This window comes from Cetorhinus maximus, chromosome 7 (assembly GCF_964194155.1).
Source record: "Cetorhinus maximus chromosome 7, sCetMax3.hap1.1, whole genome shotgun sequence".
Classification (NCBI taxonomy): domain Eukaryota; kingdom Metazoa; phylum Chordata; class Chondrichthyes; order Lamniformes; family Cetorhinidae; genus Cetorhinus; species Cetorhinus maximus.
In genome coordinates, this window is record NC_135885.1 from 4,295,943 (window position 1) to 4,320,742 (window position 24,800).

At 49.2% G+C, this 24,800-nt stretch overlaps 1 protein-coding gene and 1 pseudogene across 1 annotated transcript in view; both read right to left on the minus strand.

Annotated features, from left to right (window-relative positions):
- clpb (ClpB family mitochondrial disaggregase) overlaps nt 1-24,800 on the minus strand; it is a 127,238-nt gene that overhangs the window by 86,703 nt on the left and 15,735 nt on the right. Inside the window, exons 3-4 of the mRNA XM_078544968.1 lie at nt 23,081-23,167; nt 4,870-4,973 (exon numbers count right to left, since the gene is read on the minus strand). Coding sequence (XP_078401094.1) covers nt 4,870-4,973; nt 23,081-23,167 — 191 coding nt within the window. The remainder of the gene's footprint in view (nt 1-4,869; nt 4,974-23,080; nt 23,168-24,800) is intronic.
- LOC144683155 (U11 spliceosomal RNA) lies at nt 16,397-16,547 on the minus strand (annotated as a pseudogene).

The window sequence follows — 24,800 nt, forward strand, 5'->3', positions numbered from 1 at the left end:
ACACACTTCAACGGTTCTCCATTGACTGTAAAGTGCTTTGGGATGCCCTGAAGTCATGAAAGGAGCTATAGAAATACAAGTCTTCTCCAAGTCAACTCACTCTTCTCCAAGGATCATTATCCTAACACCTCCAGTCTTTCCACCATAACCCAAATCTTTTAGCCCTGTTAGCATCCGAGGACATCTCCTCTGTTACCGTCTCCCAAAGCGCTGACATTCTAAAATCAAAAGGAGGAAACAGTTGTTTGGGGTTAGGAGGGAGGGTAAGGGTGCGATGACGCCTTCCCAAGGTTTCACTGGTCAATCTTCCCGCGTAGGCCACGGGTTCCAATCTTTGTGCATTTGCCTTTGAGCATTTTGTATTGAGAAATAACACCTGGAAACAGATAGCCCAACACGACACCTTGGCAAATGCAGGCTTGATCTGCGCCCGTGCCATGCGTACGTGGGTGTGGTTGGGTAGGGTAGGTGGGGGGTGGGGGGGGAGTGTGCGCTTTCTTAAAAATCGTTTGCTGGGCAGAGACCCCCTTTTATTTCAGGAGTGGAAAGTGTAAGGAACAGCAGTTGCCACGGAAGATGAATATCAGATACTAGCAACCTCCGCTATAAAAAGATTAAAACGTTATTGTTGTTTTCCCCCATGGTTCGACGTGACAGAGCAGTCATCATTTGTAAAAAATGTCTGTGCATGAGATAACTACAGAAAACTCAATAAAGTGTCAGCTGGAGACTCCTCCACTATCCATCACCAGGGCTGGCTGGAAAATTTCACCTCTTTGTCTCTGCAGGCACTGAAACAGATGCTGGTAATATTTCCGTAACATTTGTACATTAAAAAACAAAACAAAAGGGGGAGGGGGAGGAGACGAGAGGGAGAGAGAGAGAGAGACAGAGAGATAGATAGACAGCAAGAGATAGGCAGGTAGAGATAGAGAGATCAGACAGTGGAGGAGACGGAAATAAATTATAAAACGGTAAACATGAATAGAATAACTCTTCTCTGATTTCATTTGCTTATTGAAAGCAGATGTGGAGAAACGATCGATTTTCTTATGGTTTGTGGATTTGAACCCAGCTTTTGTCTCACAATCATAAAAACTGGAAGCGCCTTCTCCTAAACTAAAGGGCTTGCACAGGCACAATGGGCTGAATGGCCCCTCCTTTGCTGTATGGTTCTATATCGAGCCTGGTCACACCCATCACTTGGAAAAAGTTACTTTGAGGTGCTGCGTTGGAACCTTTGACAGCCATTGTGCGCATGGCAAGATGCCACCAAGGAGGGTCTCCGCAAATCTGGTTGTTTTGCATTTTGTTTTTGATTGAGAGGTTCATGCGGAGACCACAGTGTCTGATAACAGTCTACTTCCAGTCTGTGCCAAAGTAGCTGACCTCACGATCCCCACCAGACGAAACAGTCAGACAGTTGGGTTGAACAGGATTATTGGCTGGCTGTGGGTGGGTGGGTGGGAGGGGGTGTTGGGACAGTGGGTAGCAAAGTCACCCAGAAGCCCTGGTCATTGGCAATGTCCAGTGGGTATTGAGTGAAGACAGGATCGTTTTGGATGCGTTTGCCCCAACCCCCAATGTTGCGTCATCCCTCCTCCACTGGGAAACACAATGGCCCAGAATTTCTTGGAGTGACGCAGCTCATGACGCGACCCGTTAATTAGGCTTCATCATCCTTCAGCTCAAAAATACTTTGCGCTGTAACTTGCTGGGAGTGTGAGCGGTAACTGGGTGGTGCAGGCAATGGGGGTTCTGGGACCTCAGGTGAATGAAGGGACCAACAGCTTGTCTCCTTAACCAACGAGTCTTAAGGAATGAGAAAAGGAAAGAAGAATGATGGAGAATGAAATCGGGTGAATTAAGAGTCAAATAAGGTACAGAATGAGATATAAAAGCCTGGATTTTAGCCTAGAGGCGAGCTCAGTGCGGGCACTAGGAAACCTGGAAAAATGGATCTCTTGAATGCCTTACAGGTCTTAACTGCAGGGCTCCTATAAGTGGGGTCCCTACCCAGAGGCAGGATAGGGGCCTTTTGTTTATTTGTTACTGGGATGTTAGCATCACTCCATTCCCCATCCCTAATATCCCTGGAGCTGACTGGCCCTGGTGGAACCCAAACTGAGGGTCAGTGAGCAGGTTATTGTTGAGTCAGTGCCGCTTGTTAGCACTGTCGACGACACCTTCCATCACTTTGTTGATGATGGAGAGTAAACTGATGGGGCGGTAATTGGCTGGATTGGATTTGTCCTTTTTGTGAACAGGACACACCTGGGCAATTTTCCACATTGTGGAGTAGTGTTGGAATGGTACTGCTTGGCTAGAGGCATGGTTAGTAGTGGAACACAAGTCTTCAGCACTACAGCCAGGATATTGTCGGGGACCATAGCCTCCGCTGCACCCAGTATGCACAGCTATCTCTTGATATCATGTGGAATAAATCAAATTGGCTGAAAACTAGCAATTGTGAAGATTGGGACCCCAGGTGGAGGCTGAGATGGATCATCCACTTGGGCCCTTCTGGCTGAAGATGGTTTCAACTGTTTGAGCCTTGTCTTTTGGTCATCTTCGCCATCACTGAGGATTAGGGTGTTCATGATGTTCCTGTTATTGTTTAATAAGAGCATAAGAGATTGGAGCAAGGGTAGACCATATGCCACCTTGAGCCTGCTCTGCCATTTAACATGATCATGGCTGATCTTCTGCCTCAAGTCTACTTTCCTGCACGCTCCCCATATCCCTTGATTCCCTGGGAGATCAAAAATCTGTTCATCTCACTTTTGAATATACTCAAAGTTGGAGAACCTACAACCCTCTAGGATAGACAATTTTAAAGATTCACAACCCTCTGAGTGAAGACATTTCTCCTGCTCTCAGCCCTAAATGATCAGCCCCTTAGCCTGAGGCCATTTACCATGTTTTAGATTCCCCAGCCAGGGAAAACAATCCGTGTCCAACCTGTCGAAGCCCCTTCAGCATCTTGTATGTCTCAAGGAGATTACCCTTCGTTCTTATAAACTCCAGAGAGTATTGTCCACCACCACTCATGACCAGATGTGGCAGGACTACAGAGCTTTGATCCGATCTATAGGTTAAGGGATTGCTTAGCTCAGTCTATTGCATGCTGCTTCCGTGGTTTAACATGCAAGCAGTCCTGTGTTGTAGCTACACCAGGTTGGCACCTCAAAGCACTTTACAGCAAATGAAATACTTTTGAAGTGTAGCCAAGGCTATGACCTAGGAAACGCGGCAGCCAATTTGAGCAAGCCAAGGTCCCCACTCTGATAATGAGCAGATCACCTGTTTTGGTGATGTTGATTGAGCGACCAGTATTGGTCAGGACACTGAGGAGAAGACCCCTGTGCTCTTCTTCGAAATAGCGTCATGAGGTCTTTTCAGTCCACTTGGACTCTAAAGGTGTCAAAGGGTATGGGGAGAGCACAGGAGTACGGTGTTGAGATAGAGGGTCAGCCATGATCAGATTGAATGGCGGAGCAGGCTCGAAGGGTCAAATGACCTACTCCTGCTCCTATTTTCTATGTTAAAGGACCTCGATTTATCGTCTCATCTGAAAGTCGGCTCCTCTGAGAGTGTGGCGGAGGCAGGTTCAATCGAGGCGCTCAAAAAGGGAATTAGACTGTTATCTGAAAGGGAAGAATGCACAGGAGTCCGGGGAGAAGGCGGGGAAACTAGGCACTTAGGCGAATTGCTCATTTGGAGAGCCAGCACAGACACGATAGGCCGAATAGCCTCCTTCTGCTCTGTAACCATTCTGCGATTCTGTGACAATGCAGCACTCCCTCAGTACTGAACTGGATTTTTTTTGCTCAAGCAGGTGAAGTGGGTTTGAATTAGTGGTATCACTGAGCCATGGCTGACACATTACTTAAGGCAACACTTATCAACACAGCAGTTGATTGAATTCCATGCTTCGCAGCACCCAGCAGCTGAAGCAAACATATGACTTTTTTTTTGATACATTTGAAAACTCAGAACAAGCAATAATAATAATTTGCATTTATATAGCGCCTTCAATAAGGTAAAATGTCCTAAGGTGCTTCACAGCAGTGTGGTTAGACAAAATTTGACACTTGAGCAGCACAAGAAGAGAGGCGGTGGCGTTGGCGGAGTGGTAATGTTACTGAACTAGTAATCCAGAGGCCCAGGCTCATTCTGTAGGGACGGGGGTTCAAATCCCACCATGGCAACTGGTGGAATTTAAATTCAGTTCATAAATCTGGAATATAAAGGCTAGTCTCAGTAATGGTGACCATGAAACTATCACCGATTGTTGTAAAGACCCATCTGGTTCACTAATGCCCTTTAGGGAAGGAAATCTTCCACCCTTACCTGGTCTGGCCTACAAGTGACTCCAGACCCACAGCAATGTACTCTCTGAAATGGCCTAGCAAGCTGCTCAGTTCAGGGCAATTAGGGACGGGCAATAAATGCTGGCCTTGCAAATGATGGAGATACTAGGAGATATTAGGACCAGTGACCAAAAGCTTGGTCAAAGAAGTGGGTTTTAGGGAGAGGTTTAAGAAGCTTGGCCTCAAGAATTTAGATCCTGGCAGCTGTAGACACGGCCGTCATGGTGGAGTGACCAAAAGCGGTAATGGTCAAGAGGCCAGAATTAGAGGAGCGCAGAGGCCTTGGAGGGTTATATGCCTGGGGGAGATTAGGGGTGGACCATGGAGGGATTTGAAAACAAGGTTGAGAATTTAAAAATTGAGGTGTTCCCGGGTCTGGGAGTCAATGCAGATCAGCGAGCACAGGGGCAATAGGGGAACAGGATCTGGTACAATTTAGGATACGGGCAGTCTGACATCGCTTTGTTGTGCAGAGTAATGAGGTCAAACTACATACCTTCTAAAGAATGAATGCGTTTCTCCCTTGACGTCTCATACACATTGCTGAATCCATCTCCGAGGTTGGGATCTGCACCAGCCGCTAACAGGACCTTCACCGCACTGAGAAAAAACAAACCAGGCAGGCGGCATTGATCAGCAACTCGTACTTATATCACACCTTTCATAGAGTAAAATGCCCCAAAGCGTGTCAGACAAATTGTGTCACCAAGTCACATAAGGACAGGTGACTAAAGAGGTAGGGTTTAAAGAGTGTCTTCAGGGGAGGTGGCGAGTCGGAGTTTAGGAAGGGAACTAGAGGCCTAGGTATGGCCACCAATGGTGGAACCATGAAAATCAGTGATGGTCCAAAGGCCAGGTTTGGAGCAACACAGAGAACTCTGAGGGTTGCAGGGGTGCAGGAGATTACAGAGATAGGGAAGGGGGCGAGGCCATGGAGAGATTTGAAATCATGAGTAAAAATTTTAAAATTGAGATGTTGCCAGAGTGAGAGCTAATGTGGGTCAGCGAGTACAGAGAAGTAGGCCACTCGGCCCCTCGAGCCTGCTCCACCATTCAATAAGACCATGGCTGATCTGACTGTAACCTTAACCCCACATTCCTGCCCACCCCCGATAACCTTTTACCCCCTTGTTTATCAAAAATCTGTCTAGCTCTGCCTTAAAAATATTCAAAAATATTCCACTGCCTTTTGAGGAAGAGAGTTCCAAAGCCTCAATTGTAAAAATTTCTCCTCAACTCTGTCTTAAACGAGCGATCCCTTATTTTTAAACAATGACCCCTAGTTCTAGATTCTCCCACAAGCGGAAACATCTTCTCCACATCCACCCTGTCAAGACCCCTCAGAATCGTAAAGGTTTCAAAAGTTGCCTCTTACTCTTCTAAACTCCAGTGGATACAAGCCTAACCTGTCCAACCTTTCCTCAAAAGACAACCCGCCCATTCCTGGTATTAGACTAGTAAACTTTCTCTGAACTGCTTCTAACACATTTTACACCCTTTCCTAAATAAGGAGATCAATACCGTACACTGTATTCCAGATGTGGTCTCACCAATGCCCTGTATAACTGAAGCATAACCTCCTTATTTTTGTATTCAATTCCCCTCACAATAAACAATAACATTCTATTAGCTTTCCTAATTATTTGCTGTACCTGCATACTAACCTTTAGTGATGCATGCACTAGGACACCCAGATCCCTCTGAATCTCAGAGCTCTGCAATCTCTCACCATTTAGATAATAAGCTTCTTTTTTATTCTTCCTGCCGAAATGGACAATTTCACATTTCCCCACATCATACTCCATTTGTTAGATCTTTGCCCACTCACTTAACCCATCTATGCCCCTTTGTAGCCTCCTTACGTCCTCTTCACAACTTACTTTCCTACCTATCTTTGTGTCATCAGCAAATTTCAGCCATGAAGTGTCAAGGATGAGCCAGTTGGATTTTTATGACAATCTGACATCTTCTAGCGAGATTACTTTTTAATTTCCAGATTTTCTTAAATTAAGTTCAAATGCTCAAATTGTCGTGTAGGGATCCTGAACTCATCTGAACATAAGAATTTAAGGAATAGGAGCAGGAGTAGGCCATCCTGCCCCTGGTGCCTGCTCTGTCATTCATTAAGATCTGATTGTGGCCTTAACTCAACTTTCCTGCCTGTCCCCCATAGCCCTCGACTCCCTTGTCAAAAATCTGTCTAACTCAGCCTTGAATATATTCAGTGACCCAGCCTCCACTGCTCTCTGGGGAAGAGAATTCCAAAGACCAATGAATGACCTTCTGAGAGAAAAAAAATTCTCCTAATCTCCTTCTTAAATGGGAGACCTCTTATTTTGATACTGTGCCCCCCTAGATTCTCCCATGAGGGGAACCATCCTCAAGGCACTGGATGGAGAGTTTTATAGGGTGTGTGCTGAATTATTCACCTCTACTGCAACAGATTATTAGTCTTGAATTTATTAGTTGAAAGCTGCACATTACCCCTTCTAGTAACATAACCATTAAACTACTGTATCTACACCATAGTTCACAAATCATTAAAAGCCAAGTCTTTTACTCTGAAAGCTACTCCACTGCAGAGGTTTTACTGGTTGGCAGAGCAGGCACAAAGGGCAACACTGCCTACACCTGCTCTTATGTTCTTACCATTATCAGGAAATTATTCATCAAACAGAGAGCAATCGATGATCATAATACAAGAGTAGTGGAAGCAAAGCCTGGAATTGCTTAAGAAACAATCAGATGTTGCAATGCATTGATGTTGGGATTTCTCTTTGGATGTGGGGGTTAACAGGGGCTGAAAGGCCTTCCTCATCTGTGATAAGTTAATGAGGCGGACAAAGCATGATAATTTCACTGAGCCACCATCACCCTGGAGCCCTGGATGGAGCACACGGTGTTGGAAGCACCGAGCTAAAATACTGCAGGCGAACAAGAGGTTAAAGAACAATGATTTACATCAGATCTGAGGGAGGCTTTTCCCCCCACCCTCCCATCTAAAGTAAGGGTGCTGAGCGATCTTACGTGAGGCACAACAGAGGTAGGGAGCGAGAAAGCCGGCGGGAGGGAGGGAGGGTGGGAGCGAGCGAGATCACGAGAGCGAGCGAGGCAGCCAGAGTGAGGCAGCGAGAGAAACAGTGAGATAATGAGAGTGAGAGAGCGACCGAGGGAGAGCGAGGGAGACCGAGAGACCAAGGGAGAGCGAGAGTGGTAGAGGGAGAGTGAGAGCGAGAGAGTCACAGAATTGTCACGGTGTAGAAGAAGACCATTCGGCCCATCGTGTCTGCACTGGCTCTCTGAGCATTTTAACTTAGTGCCAATCTCCTGCCTTTTCCGCGTAACCCTGCACATTGTTTCTATTTAGATAATTATCCAATGCCCTCTTGAATGCCTCAATTGAACCTGCCTCCACCACACTTCCAGGCAGTGCATTCCAAACCCTACCTGCTCGCTGTGTGAAAAAGCTTTTCCTCACCTCACATTTGCTTCTTTTGCAAAACATTTGAAAACTGTGCCCTCAGCTTCTCGATCTGTTTATGAGCGGGAACAGTTTCTCCCTTTCTACTCTATCTATTCCAATTTCCACCCATCCATCATTTTCACATGGTCCATCTCTGACACTTCCCTCCCCTTCCTTGACCTCTCTGTCTCAATTTCTGTCCACCAATATTCATTACAAGCCCACCGACTCCCACAGCTACCTCGACTACAAATCCTCACACCCCGCTTCCTGTAAGGACTCCATCCCATTCTCTCAGTTCCTTCGCCTCTGTCGCATCTGTTCTGATGATGCCACTTTCCAAAACAGTTCCTCTGACATGTCTTCCTTCTTCCTTAACCGAGGTTTTCCACCCACGGTGGTTGACAGGGCCCTCAACCGTGTCCGGACCATCTCCCACACATCCACCCTCACTCCTTCCTCTCCCTCTCAGGACCATGATAGGGTCCCCCTTGTCCTCACTTATCACCCCACCAGCCTCCGCATTCAAAGGATCATCCTCCGCCATTTCCGCCAACTCCAGCATGATGCCACCACCAAACACATCTTCCCTTCACCTCCCCTGGCGGCATTCCGCAGGGATCGTTCCCTCCGGGACACCCTGGTCCACTCCTCCATCACCCCCTACACCTCAACCCCCTCCACGGCACCTTCCCATGCAACCGCAGAAGATGCAACACCTGCCCCTTTACTTTCCCCCTCCTCACCTTCCAAGGGCGCAAACACTCCTTTCAAGTGAAGCAGCATTTCACTTGCACTTCCCTCAATTCAGTCTACTGCATTCGCTGCTCCCAATGCGGTTTCCTCTACATTGGAGATATCAAATGCAGATTGGGTGACCGCATTGCAGGACATCCTCGGTCTGTCCGCAAACATGACCCAGACCTCCCTGTCGCTTGCCATTTCAACACTCCACCCTGCTCTCATGCCCACATGTCCGTCCTTGGCCTGCTGCATTGTTCCAGTGAAGTTCAACGCAAACTGGAGGAACAGCACCTCATCTTCCGACTAGGCACTTTACAGCCTTCCGGACTGAATATTGAGTTCAACAACTTCAGATCATGAACTCTCTCCTCCATCCCCACCCCCTTTCCTATCCCCTTTATCCAAAGTTATATTTTTCAAATATATTTTTCTTTTCCCACCTATTTTTAAATTTATTTTGATCTACCGTTTTATCTCCACCTTTTAGCCTATTTCGATCCCTTCCCCCCACCCCACCCCCACTAGGGCTATCTGTACCTTGTTTGTCCTGATTTCTACCCTTAATTAGCACATTCCTTAGATAATATCACCACCTTCAACACCTCTTTGTCCTTTTGTCTATGACATCTTTGGCAATCTCTTCTTTGCCTCCACCTATCACTGGCCTTCTATCCAGCTCTACCTGTCCCACCCCACCCCCCCCCTCAACCAGCTTATATTTCACCTCATTTCTATATTTCTTTAGTTCTGATGAAGAGTCATACGGACTTGAAATGTTAACCGTGTTCCTCTCCGCAGATGCTGTCAGACCTGCTGAGTTTTTCCAGCTATTTTTGTTTTTGTCCCAATACCCGACCCCTGGGGAACTCCACTACAAACCTTCTTCCAGCCCAAAAAATACCCATTAACCATTACTCTGTTTCCTATCCCTCAGCCAATTTTGTATCCACGGGCCTACTGTTCCTTTTATTCCATGACCTATAACTTTCCTCACAAGTCTGTTGTGTGGCACTGTATCGAACGCCTTTTGGAAGTCCATGTACACCACATCAACAGCCTTGCCCTTATCAACCATCTCTGTTACCTCTTCAAAAAACTCCAGAAAATTAGTTAGGCACGATTTTCCTGTAACAAATCCATGCTGACTCTTCTGAATCAATCCAAATTTTCCTACGCAACTATTAATTCTATCCCAAATAATTGTTTCTGTAAGTTTCCTCACCACTGAAGTTAAACTGACTGGTCTGTAATTGCAGGGCAGATCTGTACAATCTTTTTTGAATAAGGGTGTAATGTTTGCAATTCTCCAGTCCTCTGGCACCTACCCGAATCCAGGGGAGATTGAAAGATTATTGCCAGTGCCTCTGCAATTTCCACTCTCACTTCCTTCAATATTCTCGGATGCATCTTATCCGGTCCCGGTGCCTTATCAACTTTAAGTACCGACAGCTTATCCAATACCTCCTCCTCATCAATTTTAAACCCTTCTAGTAGCTAAGATTCCTCCTCTGTCACCATGGCCTGGGCAGCATCTGCCCCCTAGGTAAAGACAGATGCAAAGTCTTCATTTAACACCTCAGCCATGCCTCATGCCTCTATGTGTAAATCCCCTTTTTGGTCCATAATCAGTCCTACTCCTCCTTTTACCACCCTTTTACTATTGATGTGCTTACAGAATACTTTGGGATTTCCTTTTCTGTTAGCTGCCAGTCTTTTTTCATAACCCCTCTTTGCTTCTCGTGTTTGCTTTTTCACATCCCTTCTGAACCTCCTGTATACAGCTTGGTTCTCAGTTGTACTTGCTCCCTGACACCTGTCATAAGCACACTTTTTCTTCTTTAACTTAATTTCTATCTCCTTGGTCATCCAGGGAGCTCTGGGTTTGTTTGTCCAACCCTTCCCTTTTGAGGGAACATACCTTGACTGTGCCCAAACCATCTCCTCTTTGAAAGTAGCCCATTGTTCAGCTACTGTTTTTAACCATCAACCTTTGGTTCCAGTCTATCCAGCCCAGCTCTGTTCTTGCCCCATTGAAGTCCGCTCTCCACCAGTTGATTATTCTTACTCTGGATTGACCAATATCCTTTCCACAGTCATCCTAAACCTTATGATACAATGATCACTGTCCCCTAAATGAGTCCCTATTGTCACTTGATCTACTTGGCTCACCTCATTCCCAAGAGCCAGGTCTAGCAGTGTCTCCTTTCTCGTGGGACTGGACACATACTGCTGTAGGAAATTCTCCTGAACACAATCTAGGAACACTTGTCCCTCACTGTCCCTTACACTGCCGCTATCCCAGTCTATATACGGGTGATTAAAGTCCCCCATTATAACTACCTTACCATGTTTACACCTCTCTGTAAATCCCTGCAGATTTGTTCCTCTATATCCTTCCCACTAGCTGGTGGTCTATACATTACACCGAGCAATGTAACTGCACCCTTCTTATTGCTTAGCTCTAACCAAATTAATTCCAGAGAGGCAGCTGGGGAGGGGGGCCCCGAGAGGTGGCGGGGGAGGGGGGCCCCGAGAGGAGGCGGGGGAGGGGAGGCCCGAGAGGTGGCGGGGGAGGGGAGGCCCCGAGAGGTGGCGGGGGAGGGGAGGCCCGAGAGGTGGCGGGGGAGGGGAGGCCCCGAGAGGTGGCGGGGGAGGGGGGCCCCGAGAGGAGGCGGGGGAGGGGGGGCCCGAGAGGAGGCGGGGGAGGGGGGCCCCGAGAGGAGGCGGGGGAGGGGGGCCCCGAGAGGAGGCGGGGGAGGGGGGGCCCCGAGAGGAGGCGGGGGAGGGGGGGCTGAGAGGAGGCGGGGGAGGGGGGGCCCCGAGAGGAGGCGGGGGAGGGGGGGCTGAGAGGAGGCGGGGGAGGGGGGGCTGAGAGGAGGCGGGGGAGGGGGGGCCGAGAGGTGGCGGGGGAGGGGGGGCCGAGAGGTGGCGGGGGAGGGGGGGCCCCGAGAGGAGGCGGGGGAGGGGGACCCGAGAGGAGGCGGGGGAGGGGGGGCCCCGAGAGGAGGCGGGGGAGGGGGGGCCCCGAGAGGAGGCGGGGGAGGGGGGGCTGAGAGGAGGCGGGGGAGGGGGGGCTGAGAGGAGGCGGGGGAGGGGGGGCCGAGAGGTGGCGGGGGAGGGGGGGCCGAGAGGTGGCGGGGGAGGGGGGCCCCGAGAGGAGGCGGGGGAGGGGGACCCGAGAGGAGGCGGGGGAGGGGGGGCCCCGAGAGGAGGCGGGGGAGGGAAGGAGAGAACAAGAGAGAGAGGGAGGGTGGGAACACGAGAGAGAGGGAGGGTGGGAACAAGAGAGAGTGAGGGTGGGAACAAGAGAGAGAGGGAGGGTGGGAACAAGAGAGAGGGAGGGTGGGAACAAGAGAGAGAGGGAGGGTGGGAACACGAGAGAGAGGGAGGGTGGGAACAAGAGAGAGTGAGGGTGGGAACAAGAGAGAGAGGGAGGGTGGGAACAAGAGAGAGGGAGGGTGGGAACAAGAGAGAGAGGGAGGGTGGGAACAAGAGAGAGTGAGGGTGGGAACAAGAGAGAGTGAGGGTGGGAACAAGAGAGAGAGGGAGGGTGGGAACAAGAGAGAGTGAGGGTGGGAACAAGAGAGAGTGAGGGTGGGAACAAGAGAGAGAGGGAGGGTGGGAACAAGAGAGAGTGAGGGTGGGAACAAGAGAGAGAGGGAGGGTGGGAACACGAGAGAGGGAGGGTGGGAACAAGAGAGAGAGAGAGGGTGGGAACAAGAGAGAGAGGGAGGGTGGGAACAAGAGAGAGGGAGGGTGGGAACAAGAGAGAGTGAGGGTGGGAACAAGAGAGAGAGGGAGGGTGGGAACAAGAGAGAGGGAGGGTGGGAACAAGAGAGAGGGAGGGTGGGAACACGAGAGAGGGAGGGTGGGAACACGAGAGAGGGAGGGTGGGAACACGAGAGAGGGAGGGTGGGAACACGAGAGAGGGAGGGTGGGAACACGAGAGAGGGAGGGTGGGAACACGAGAGAGGGAGGGTGGGAACACGAGAGGGAGGGTGGGAACACGAGAGAGAGAGAGAGAGAGAGAGAGAGGGTGGGAACGAGAGAGAGAGAGAGGGTGGGAACACGAGAGAGGGAGGGTGGGAACAAGAGAGAGAGGGAGGGTGGGAACACGAGAGAGGGAGGGTGGGAACAAGAGAGAGGGAGGGTGGGAACACGAGAGAGGGAGGGTGGGAACACGAGAGAGGGAGGGTGGGAACACGAGAGAGGGAGGGTGGGAACACGAGAGAGGGAGGGTGGGAACACGAGAGAGGGAGGGTGGGAACACGAGAGAGGGAGGGTGGGAACACGAGAGAGGGAGGGTGGGAACACGAGAGAGGGAGGGTGGGAACACGAGAGAGGGAGGGTGGGAACACGAGAGAGGGAGGGTGGGAACACGAGAGAGAGAGAGAGAGAGAGAGAGGGTGGGAACGAGAGAGAGAGAGAGGGTGGGAACAAGAGAGAGAGAGAGAGAGGGTGGGAACAAGAGAGAGAGAGAGAGAGAGGGTGGGAACAAGAGAGAGAGAGAGGGTGGGAACAAGAGAGAGAGAGAGGGTGGGACCAAGAGAGAGAGAGAGAGAGAGGGTGGGAACAAGAGAGAGAGAGAGAGAGAGGGTGGGAACAAGAGAGAGAGAGAGAGAGAGAGGGTGGGAACAAGAGAGAGAGAGAGAGGGTGGGAACAAGAGAGAGAGAGAGGGTGGGACCAAGAGAGAGAGAGAGAGAGAGAGGGTGGGAACAAGAGAGAGAGAGAGAGGGTGGGAACAAGAGAGAGAGAGAGAGAGAGAGAGGGTGGGAACAAGAGAGAGAGAGAGAGAGAGGGTGGGAACAAGAGAGAGAGAGAGAGAGAGGGTGGGAACAAGAGAGAGAGAGAGAGAGGGTGGGAACAAGAGAGAGAGAGAGAGGGTGGGAACAAGAGAGAGAGAGAGAGAGAGAGGGACCGAGAGAGAGAGAGAGGGGGACCGAGAGAGAGAGAGAGAGGGGGACCGAGGAGAGAGAGAGAGAGAGGGGACCGAGCGAGAGAGAGAGAGGGGGACCGAGCGAGAGAGAGAGAGGGGGACCGAGCGAGAGAGAGAGAGGGGGACCGAGAGAGAGAGAGAGAGGGGGACCAAGAGAGAGAGAGAGGGGGGGACCAAGAGAGAGAGAGAGAGGGGGACCAAGAGAGAGAGAGAGAGAGAGAGAGAGAGGGGGACTGAGAGAGAGAGGGAGGGGAAATGCGAGAGGGAATGCGAGAACTAGATGCAGACTGGGGGAAAGGGCACCTCTAAAACAGTTTGTTGAGGCAAATATTGAGGATGTTATCCTTTCAAACTGCGAAACCTGGGAAATGGCGATCGCAGTCAGACCTGCCAACGGAGCTTGGAGTGAGGATAGGCTGGGGGTGTGAAAGGGGAGTTGTGCTTACTGAGTTCAGAAAAAACCAGAAGTAACAGGGTGGTCATGTGTGGCGAACCGGGGCAATCGCTGATCCCAGAGAGGCTCCTTGGACACACACAAAGGCCAGGGCGCTGGGAAACAGGACATACGATGGGTCAATTAAATATAGACATGGCTTTCCCCCCCGAGCAGCGGGGGCCGCCGGACAGCTATGTAAACATCCGAGGCATCACATCAAACCGCTGGTAATGTCCTGGATCAGCAGCAAGAGTCCAACATCGAATAAACATCTGCTGGAAAGGATCAAGAGTGGCTTGACAAGGTTTTCACAAGAAAAAGACTTACATTTCTATAGTGGCCATCACAACCTCAGACATCTGAAAGAGCTCTATAGCCAATGACGCGCTTTTGAAGTACAGTTTCTGTCACAATGTGGGAATCGTGGAAGATAATTTGCACACAAACTGTGATAATGATCCACATCATCTGTTTTTTCCAATGATGTTGTTTGAATGATAAACATTGGCTCGGACTCCAGGGAGGTCTCCCTGCTCTTTCTCTGAATAGTGCAGTGATATTTTAAATTCACCGCATGCGAAAGGTGGGACCTCCGACAGTGCAGCGCTCCCTCAGTACTGACCCTCCGACAGTGCAGCGCTCCCTCAGTACTGATCCTCTGACAGTGCAGCGCTCCCTCAGTACTGATCCTCTGACAGTGCAGCGCTCCCTCAGTACTGATCCTCTGACAGTGCAGCGCTCCCTCAGTACTGATCCTCTGACAGTGCAGCGCTCCCTCAGTACTGATCCTCTGACAGTGCAGCGCTCCCTCAGTACTGACCCTCCGACAGTGCAGCACTCCCTCAGTACTGACCCTCCGACAGTGCAGCACTCCCTCAGCACTGACCCTCCGACATTGCAGCACTCCCTCAGCACTGACCCTCCGACAGTGTAGCACTCCCTCAGTACTGACCCTCCGACAGTGCAGCACTCCCTCAGTACTGACCCTCTGACAGTGCAGCACTCCCTCAGCACTGACCCTCTGACAGTGCAGCACTCCCTCAGCACTGACCCTCTGACAGTGCAGCACTCCCTCAGTACTGTACTGTGAGTGTTAACCCAGATTATGAATTTAAGTCCTGGAGCTGGACTTGAACTCGTGACTTGCTGCTCCTAGAACAAGACACAGCAGAAATTAAGAAACAGAACCCTCGGGGAAAATATATATATCTTGGGTGGCCCTGTGTTTCAACTCAGTGATCTATGCACTGACTCTAACCATTCATTCTTGGGATGTGGGTGTTGCTGGGAAGGCCAGCAATTATTGCCCATTCCGAGTTATTGTGACAAAGGTGGTGATGGGTTTTTAACTTGAAGCATGAGAACTTGCATTTACATAGCACCTCGAATATAATAGGACATCCCAAGGCGCTTCACGGTCAAGGGCTGCTGCTTCTCCTTCCTTGGGGAGACGGTGGTGTAGTGGTGATGTCACTGGGTTGGTAATTCAGAAGGCCCAGGCTAATTCTCTGGGGACAGGGGTTCAAATCCCATCAGGGCAGCTGGCGGAATTTAAATTCAATTAATAAATCTGGAGTTATAACGTTCGTCTCAGTCTCAGCGATGGTGACCATCTTTGATTGTCGTAAAATCCCATCGGGTTCACTAATGCCCCTTTAGGGAAGGAAATCTGCTGTCCTGACCTTGGCCTGGCCTACATGTGACGGCAGTGAGGTTGACTGTTAACTTGAAGTGGCCGAGCTAAGCCACTCAGTTCAAGGGCAAGTAGAGATGGTCCTGCCAGCGACGCCCACATCCCATGAAAGAATAAAGGAAAAAAAAAACAGGAGAGTTATAAACCAAAATTTGGCTGAGTCACTAAGGAGATATTTGAGTACGAGGCCATGAGCTTGGTTAAACTGTTAAGCTCTGAGGAGCATCTTAAAAGAGGAGACGGAGCAGTTTAGCACGGAGCTTGGGGATGGGACTGAAGGCACGGCCGCCAATGGTGGAGCCATTAAAATCGGGGATTCTCAAGAAGGTGGAATTAGACGAACGAAGGTATTTTGGAGGGTTGTGGGGCTTAAGAAGATTACAGAGGTTGGGAACCGCTATTTCAATACAACCGAGTAGCCACTTCAGAGGGCCCCTAACAGTCAACAGTGTTGGCGTGGGGCCTGGAGTCACACGTAGGTCAGACTTGGCGATGGAAACATAGAGAGCAGGAGCGGGAGTAGGTCACTCGGCCCTTTGACCCTCCTCCGTCATTCAACATGATCATGGCTGACCCTCTATCTCAACGCCGTACTCCCGCTCTCTCTCCGTACCCCTTGATGCCTTTGGAGTCTAGAAATCTACCTATTCCCTTAAATATATTCGTTGACTTGGCCTCCACAGCCCTCTGGAGGTAGAGGATTCCACAGGGTGACAGGTTTCCTTCCCTATTGGGATTATTATTTTTTAGCGGAGCGCCGTGACAGACGATCACCAGCAGCTCCCAGAAACAAAAACTGCGCTTCCGAAATCTCTTGACACCGATCCCGCACGGATCAAGTGCAAGTGCCTCACGCGCGTGTTTTAGTCTCTCAGCCGACAACTCTGAATTCGCACTTCTCTGGGCATTTTCAAAGACACCACCCCGGCCAGAAAACGTCGAACAGTTTGGGTGTTTCGATAATCGGACAGTTTCACGGTCACTTTAACTGAGAGCAGCATTTCATTGGAATGAAATTTGCAAATTACCACAGTGGGTTTCGAACTTAAATTTTCTGGATTGTTAGTCGAGTGACCTAACCACTCGATGGCCGTTACCCATGTCAGGCATCGTCGATTAAAGGCGTTAATTACTGGCGAATAAAGTTCAGGTGACGGGTCCACACCTTAAACATTCACCGGTCTCTTTTTTTTCTTTAAACCAAATACTTGTTGTCTATTTCCACCATTTTCCGGTCTCTATTTCAGAGTTCCGACAACTGTAGGTTTTGCCATTCCAATACCAAAAAAAACCCTCAAAGCGAGATTATATTTTGATTCGTTTTTGTTTTGCCACTTGTTTTTGATCCAAGTTTCAAAAATAAAACAAAATGTTATTTGCGCTGGCCCTGCTGAAGGGGTTACTGCGGGGACAGGCGAGCGGGGGGAAGCCGGTGGTGGTGGTGGTGGTGGGGGCTATTTGCGATGGGGGGGGTTGGGGGGAGCGACAGGCGGCCAGGGAGAACAGGGACAGGTGACTGGGGCAAACTGAGGCTTTTCAGCTCAGTCCTTCACCGCTGAATCTGCTACATTCCAACAGCCAGCTGCAAGAAAGGACAACAGTCACACTTCACTGCTGCTCATTGTGTCCTCGCTCTCGCTCGCTCGCTCCTTTCTTAAAAGAAAGAAAAAGACCAAAGGCTGTTTTCTTATCCTCTCAGCCTCCAGACTTTTCTCTTGCACTTTGCTACTCTCTCTCCCTCTCCCTCTCTTTCGAAGCGTAAACAGACGCGCAAGGACTTCAAAGCGACACCAAGAGGGAAAGTCTCCCCTCAACCCAGTGTGTGGCCCACGGCCACCGCTTCCTCCACACCCCCCCCACCCCCCCACCCCACACACAACACCCTCGTCTCCTCATCTTTTTCACAGGAGCCATCAAAGGCTGGTTTTCTGTAGAACCAAAGAGGTTCCACACACACAGATACACGGAGTTTGAAGAGATAGTGACTGAAGGACATTAAAAACAAATAAAGTGACTGACAAGAGGAACAGACATTCCCACCACACGGAGTCCGGGTGCACGTGCTCGCACTTCGTCAGTCAAGAGTGGACACTGCCTCTTTTGTCTCCTGGTCTGCCGCTGATCTTGTTCAGAACCACTGAAGCTTTTGGCTTATGAACTGGAGACAGTGGAGTCAGGATATCATTCTCCAGGGTCACTGAAACTTCAAAGCTGGGTTTGCACAGCTCACAATTTTAAATTTCATTTCAAAGTAGAAACAGTTGCTCCCCTCGCCCACCTCCATCCCTACCCCCCTCCATCCCTACCCCCCTCGCCCACCTCCATCCCTACTCCCCTCCATCCCTACCCCCCTCGCCCACCACCATCCCTACCCCCCTCCATCCCTACCCCCCTCGCCCACCTCCATCCCTACTCCCCTCCATCCCTACCCCCCTCGCCCACCACCATCCCTACCCCCCTCCATCCCTACCCCCCTCGCCCACCTCCATCCCTACCCCCCTCCATCCCTACCCCCCTCGCCCACCTCCATCCCTACCCCCCTCACCCACCTCCATCCCTACCCCCCTCGCCCACCTCCATCCCTACCCCCCTCGCCCACCTCCATCCCTACCCCCCTCGCCCACCTCCATCCCTACCCCCCTCGCCCACCTCCATCCCTTAGTTAAGTCCAAGCCCGTGGGCAGTACCTGAGTGATACCGCTGTCCTCTGCAGCGGCACCTTCCTGTAACAACGCGTGTTTAAGCACTGAGAACACACAGCCCCCGGATCCTTACACTGATCTTCCCCCAACATGGAATCCAGCATTTTTAACAACGTTGGAGCAACAGAAACAAGCAGGGAGAGCTCGTATTATAGAACCTTCCACAATCCCGAGATGTAGGAAACACGGCAGCCAAATCGTGCAGAGCAAGATCCCGCAAACAGCAACGTGATAGCGGCCAGACAACTTGTTTTTTTATGATGTTGACTGAGGGACGAATATTGGCTCCAGGACAATGGGGAGAACTCCTCTGTTCTTCTTCGGAATAGGAACAGGGCCTTTTACGTTTACACGAGCGGGCAGTTGGGACCATCTTTGACACTGCAGAACTCCCTCATTACTGTACTGGGGCGTCAGCCTGGATTCTGTGCTAAAGTTACTGGAGTGGGACTTGACCCTGAAGGAGGGCCATTCAAACCCTCCAACTGGCTGGTCTGTACCTGAACTCCATCTACTTGCCTTTGGTCCTGAATACCATCATCCAACAAAAGCCCAGCGAACTCAAGTCATGAGATTTTCAAGTGGCTCCCACAACCACACAGGGGACAGACTGGGGGAGACAGTTCCAGATTTCCATTACTATTTATGTGAAGAAGTGCTTCCTGATAATATTGCTGAGCGGCCTAGATCTGATTTTAATCCTATGTCCTTTCTGGACTCCCCACCACTAGAGAGCATACTTTCGCCGTTTCCTACATTAACATCGCTGAAGAGAGAGACGTGTTGCTGAAGCTTTTCGTCTTGCACTCATCAGGAAAAATGCAAGAATGCCAAATTTCAAATGATCACAACGATTTATACTGCAGGACAAAAGGGTGCTGATTGGTTGAAAGTCGATTATGGCTGGCCGAGATGTTGCCACGGAGAAAACAAAGGGGAACTATAGGCCCCTGGGTAATTCAAAAAAGGTGCAAGGCTTGAACATATTCCTTTTGTTTGCAGAGAACCAGTCCCTGCGTATGAATGTGTGTTGCTTCCAGCAAGTGTAAATGAGCCGCATCATGAGTTGGACTAATTATCTTAAATTGGTTGTTAGTGTAGATATTAGCACACTCTAATGTTACAGCTTCAAAAATACTTAATTAACTGTAGAACATTTTGGGACATCCCGAGGATGTGAATGGTGCTATACAAATGCAAGTCTTTCTTTTCTTTACCTTGTTGGATCGTTTTGACAATTTTAAACACCATCATCAAATCCTCAACCTTCTAAGCCCAAGGGAACACAATCCAGGTTTATGCAACCTGTCCTCAGAACTTAACTCTGTCAATCCTGGTATTTTTGGGTGATTCTTCACTGCATCCACCTCCAAGGCCAATATGTCCTTTCAGAGGTGCAAGGCCCAGGAGTGATCAGCCATGGCTCAGTGGGTAGCACTCTCACCTCAAGAGTCAGAAGCTTGTCAGTTTGATTCCCATTCCACAGAGTTGAGCACAAAAGTTGAGACTGATACTCCAATGTAGTACTGAGGGAGTGCTGCACTGTCAGAGGTTCCGTCTTTTCAATGAGGCACGAGGGTAATTTACTGAATGGAGGTTGCGTTTAAGTCTGGAGGGAGAAGTGTCTTAAGGGAGGAGAGAGGTGGAGAGGTGTAGGGAGGGATTTCCAGAGACTAGAACCTAGACAGCTGAAGGCATGGCTGCGAGTGGGAGCATTAAAATCAGGGATGTGTGGAGGAGATGTAGAGATCAGAGGGTGGCAGGACTGGTGGAGATTACAGGAATAGGGAAGGGGCGAGGCCACAGAGGGATTAAAAAAACATGAATGAGAATTTTTAAAATCAAAGACGTTACCAGTCTTGGAGCCAGTGTAGGTCAGTAAACACGTCGGGGCGATGGGCGAGCAGGGCTTTGTCCGAGTTGGGATACAAGTTTTGGATAAGTTCCAAGTTTATGGAGCCAGTCAGGAGAGCATTTGAACGGTCACGAGCCACGGATGAGAGTTCCCGCAGAAAGTGAGCTGATGCAGGGGCAGTTTTACGAATGTGGAAACAGGCTGTATAGAGCAGCTGGAAGCTCATCTCAGGGTCAAATATGACACCAACAAGACTGCGGACTATTGGTTCATCCCCAGACAATTGGCAGGGAGAGGGATGGAGTCGGTGGCTCAGGGATGGAACTTGTGGTGGGGACTGAAGACAATGGCTTCAGTCTTCCCAATATTAGTTGGAGGAAGTCATCTGATTCTGGACTTCAGATAAGCATTCTGGGTAACTCAGAGACAATGTAGGGGTCGAGAGGCGCTGGAGGAGGTAAAGCAAGGTGTTGTCAGCATACAGGTGGAAACCGGTCCTGCGTTTTCATCGCCAATGAGCGTGCGTAGATGAGAAATAGGAGGGCGCCTTGGGGGACACCAGAGGTAACAGTGCTGGGTTGAATGTGTGTTGCTTCCGATAACCTTTCACCCCCTTGTTAATCAAGAATCTATCTGGCTCTGCTTGAAAAACATTCAGAGACTCTGCTTCCACTTTAGAGTACGAGAGAAAGCCAGCCAGAAATATAAAAACAGATAGGAAGAGTTTCTATAAACGTTTTAAAAAGAAACGAGTTAACAAAGTGAGGGTTGGTCCTATAGAAAGTGAGTCTGGAGAATTGATCATGGAAAACAAGGAGATGGCAGATGAATTGAACAGGTATTTTGCATCAGTTTTCACTAGATAGGATACAAGTAACATCCCAAAAGCAGCTATAAATCAGGAAATGGAAGGGAGGGAGGAAGTCAGGAAAATTACAGTCACCAGAGAAGCGGTAGTGAGTAAATTGTTGGAGCTGTGGGCTGACAAGAGCCCGGGTCCTGATGGTCTTCATCCTAGGGTCTTAAAAGAAGTGTCTAGTGAGGTAGTTGATGCATTGGTTTTAATTTTCCGATTTGGGGAAGGTTCCATTAGATTGAAAGATAGCAAATGTAACTCCATTATTCAAAAAGGGAGGGAGACAGAAAGTGGGAAACTACAGGCCAATTAGCTAGGGAAAAAGTTAGAAGCTGTTATTAAAGGAGCTATAGCAGGGCACTTGGATAAATTCAAGGTAATCAGGCAGAGTCAACATGGTTTTGTGAAAGGGAAATCATGTTTAAACAACTTATTGGAGCTCCTCAAGGAAGTGCCAGGTGCTGTGGATAAAGGGGAGCTGGTGGATGTGCTGTACTTAGATTTCCAAAAGGCGTTTGATAAAATGCCACGTCAAAGGTTATTGCGTAAAGTAAAAGCTCATGGTGTAGGGGGTAACATATTAGCCTGGATAGAAGGCTGGTTGGTTAACAGGAAGCAGAGAGTAGGTATAAATGGGTCTTTTTCAGATTGGCAGGATATAATGAGTGGTGTGCCAGAGGGATCAGTGCTGGGACCTCAACTGTTTACAAATCATATAAACGACCTGGATGAAGGGATGGATGGGATGGTTGCCAAATTTGCTGATGACACAAAGATAGGTAGGAAAGTAATTTGTGAAGAGGACATAAGGAGGTGGCAAAGGGGTATAGATAGGTTACGTGAATGGGCAAAGATCAGGCAAATGGAGTATGATGTGGGAAAATGTGAAATTGTCTGGTTTGGAAGGTAGAATAAAAGAGAAGCATATTATCTAAATGGTGAGAGATTACAGAGCTCTGAGATGCAGAGGGATCTGTTGTCCTAGTGCATGAATCACAAAAGTCTAGTATGCAGGTACAGCAGGTAATTAGGAAAGCTAATAGAATGTTATCATTTATTGTGAGGGGAAATTGAATACAAAAGTAGGGAGGTTATGCTTCAGTTGTACAGGGCACTGGTGAGACCACATCTTGAGTACTGTGTACAGCCTTATTCATGGATATAAATGCATTGGAAGCAGTTCAGAGTAGGTTTACCAGACTAATACCTGGAATGGGTGGGTTATCTTATGAGGAAAGGTTGGACAGGCTAGACTTGCGTCTGCTGCAGTTTAGGAGGTTAAGAGGCAACTTTATTGAAAGATATTAAGATCCTGAGGGGTTTTGACAGGGTGGATGTGGAGAGGATGCTTCCTCCTGTGGGAGAATCTAGAACTAGGGGGTCACTGTTTAAAAATAAGGGGTCACCCATTTAAAACAGAGATGAGGCAAAATTTTTTCATTCAGAGGATTGTGAGTCTTTGTAACTCTCCCTGAAAAGGTGGTGAAAGTAGAGTCTTTGAATATTTTTAAGGCAGAGGTGGATAGATTCTTGGTAAGCAAGGGGGCGATAGGTTATTGAGGGGTAGGCAGGATGCAGATTTGAGGTTACTATCAGATCGGCCATGATATTATTAAATGGCGGAGCAGGCTCGAGGGGCCGAATGGCCTATTCCTGCTCCTAGTTTGTATACACGTAAGATAGTTCCAAAGGCTCTCAACCCTCTGAGAGAAAAAAAATTCTCCTCATCTCTGTTTTAAATGTGTGACCCCTTATTTTTAAACCATGGCTCCCAGTTCTAGATTCACCCATAAGAGGAGAAACTATTACAGCTGATTCTTGGGCCATGACTGGCCAGAAAAGTATGAAACCCTGGGTCTAAACACTAAGATCCGTCATTAACAGCAGCAAGAGGTGTCTGCAGCTTAACGGGAACAGGGAGTTAACCTTTATACCAGCGTCCATTGTGTGAACCGAGATCTTGCACAAACCACACTCAAGATGGAAGACAAGTTGAGTCCTTAGTGGATGGAAGGACCTACCTGTGGTTCTTGTTCATGGCTGCGACCATCAGTGGGGTCCAACCCAACTTGTGCCGATACGAGGTAGGGACACCAGTGGACAGCAACCTGCAGGAGAGGCCAGGTAGCAAGGTCAGTATGGTAACTCGCGCACAACTAAATTACCCGGCCCTCCCCCCGCTGCCACCCTTTCCCTTTCCCTAACGGACATGAACCTGAAACTAGGCTGAGAATGTAGAGGATGCGACTACAGATCCCACCAGTGAATGACACATTCGGCCCATTAGGTCTGTGCTGGCTCTTTGAAAGAAATCTCCAATTAGTCCCACTGCCCCCTACTCTCTCCCTCACCACCATGCTAATTTTTCCCCTTCAAGTATTTATCCAATTCCTTTACCCAGTAAATCTGCTACCACCACCATTTTGCAGAATGCATTCCAGATCATAGCATCTCGCTGCGTTAAATTAATTCTAAATTCCTCTCTGGTTCTGTTACCTATGATCCTACATCTGTGTCCTTTGGTTATCTCCAGCCACTGGAAACAGTTCCTCTCTATTTACCCCATCCAAATCCCCACATATTTTGAAAACGAACTCGAATTTATATAGCACCTCAGTTTCGAATTTTGTCTAATTACTCCGGCTGTGAAGAACTCAGAGTGTTTTAACAGACTAGGGTTAATTAGACAAAATTCAACATTGAGCCACACAAGGAGGCATTAGCACAGGTACCCAAAGCTTGGCTCAGAGAGGTACTTTTTAAGGAGTATTTTAAAAGAGAGAACGGATGAGAGGTTTAGGGAGGGAATTCCAGAGCTTGGGGCCCAGGGCAGGCGAAGGCTTGGCTGCAAATGGCGGAGCGATGGAAATTAAGAGGATACACAAGGCTGGAATTGGAGGAGTGCAGGTATCACAGAGAGAGAGAGCGTTACACATTAAACTATATAGTGGGAGTGCTGCAGTGAATTGTATGGAGGTGTTATACCCCAGTCATTAAACAGCTGTGTCAGGCCAGCTGAGGTAGGTGTTTACCTGTGACTGATGTAAACCGTCCCAAGCCAAAAACAGATGGAGCCCATCTGACCACTGCTGCCGGTTCTGTGTTGTTAAGTGATACTGTTACATGCAGGCACCTACTCGAGTCAAAGATCCCCTGAATGATTTAAAATGCCCCTCCATACATCTGGTATATCCTATTGTAACAACTTGGAAATTACAAACACACACACACATCAACTGAGCAGAATGATAGCGGGGCTCAAAGGGTTAACCCCTTCATCATTCCGGTGAATCTACAGTGCATCCCGTCAAAGACCAATATAGTCTTCCTGAGGTGCAGTGCCCAGAACTGAACACAGTTACTCCAGATGTTGTCTAACCAGAGCTCTGCACTGCTGGAAATACCACTTCCAGCCCTTGAGATAAAGGGCCACATCCCACTAGTCTTCATTTCTGGACTTCTCCCCCGTCACCGACACACTCGCTGTGTGAGAGCGGCTGGGATCCGGAGAAAGTCTTGTGGATTCTTTAACCCCTGCGATTCTAGCCGGGGTGACCTGCGCCCGAGGTGGTGGGGGCCATGCCGAGAAGCAACATGCACAGTGACGGTGGGGGGTCGGGGGGGGACCAACGGAAGCTCAGCTCCGACACCCACACACGGTCACTAGTCCTGCCGGCATTTGGCGGCTGTTGCCATGTGTGAAGGGCAGGGCAGCCGGTGTCCTGCAGGCAGGAAAATAGC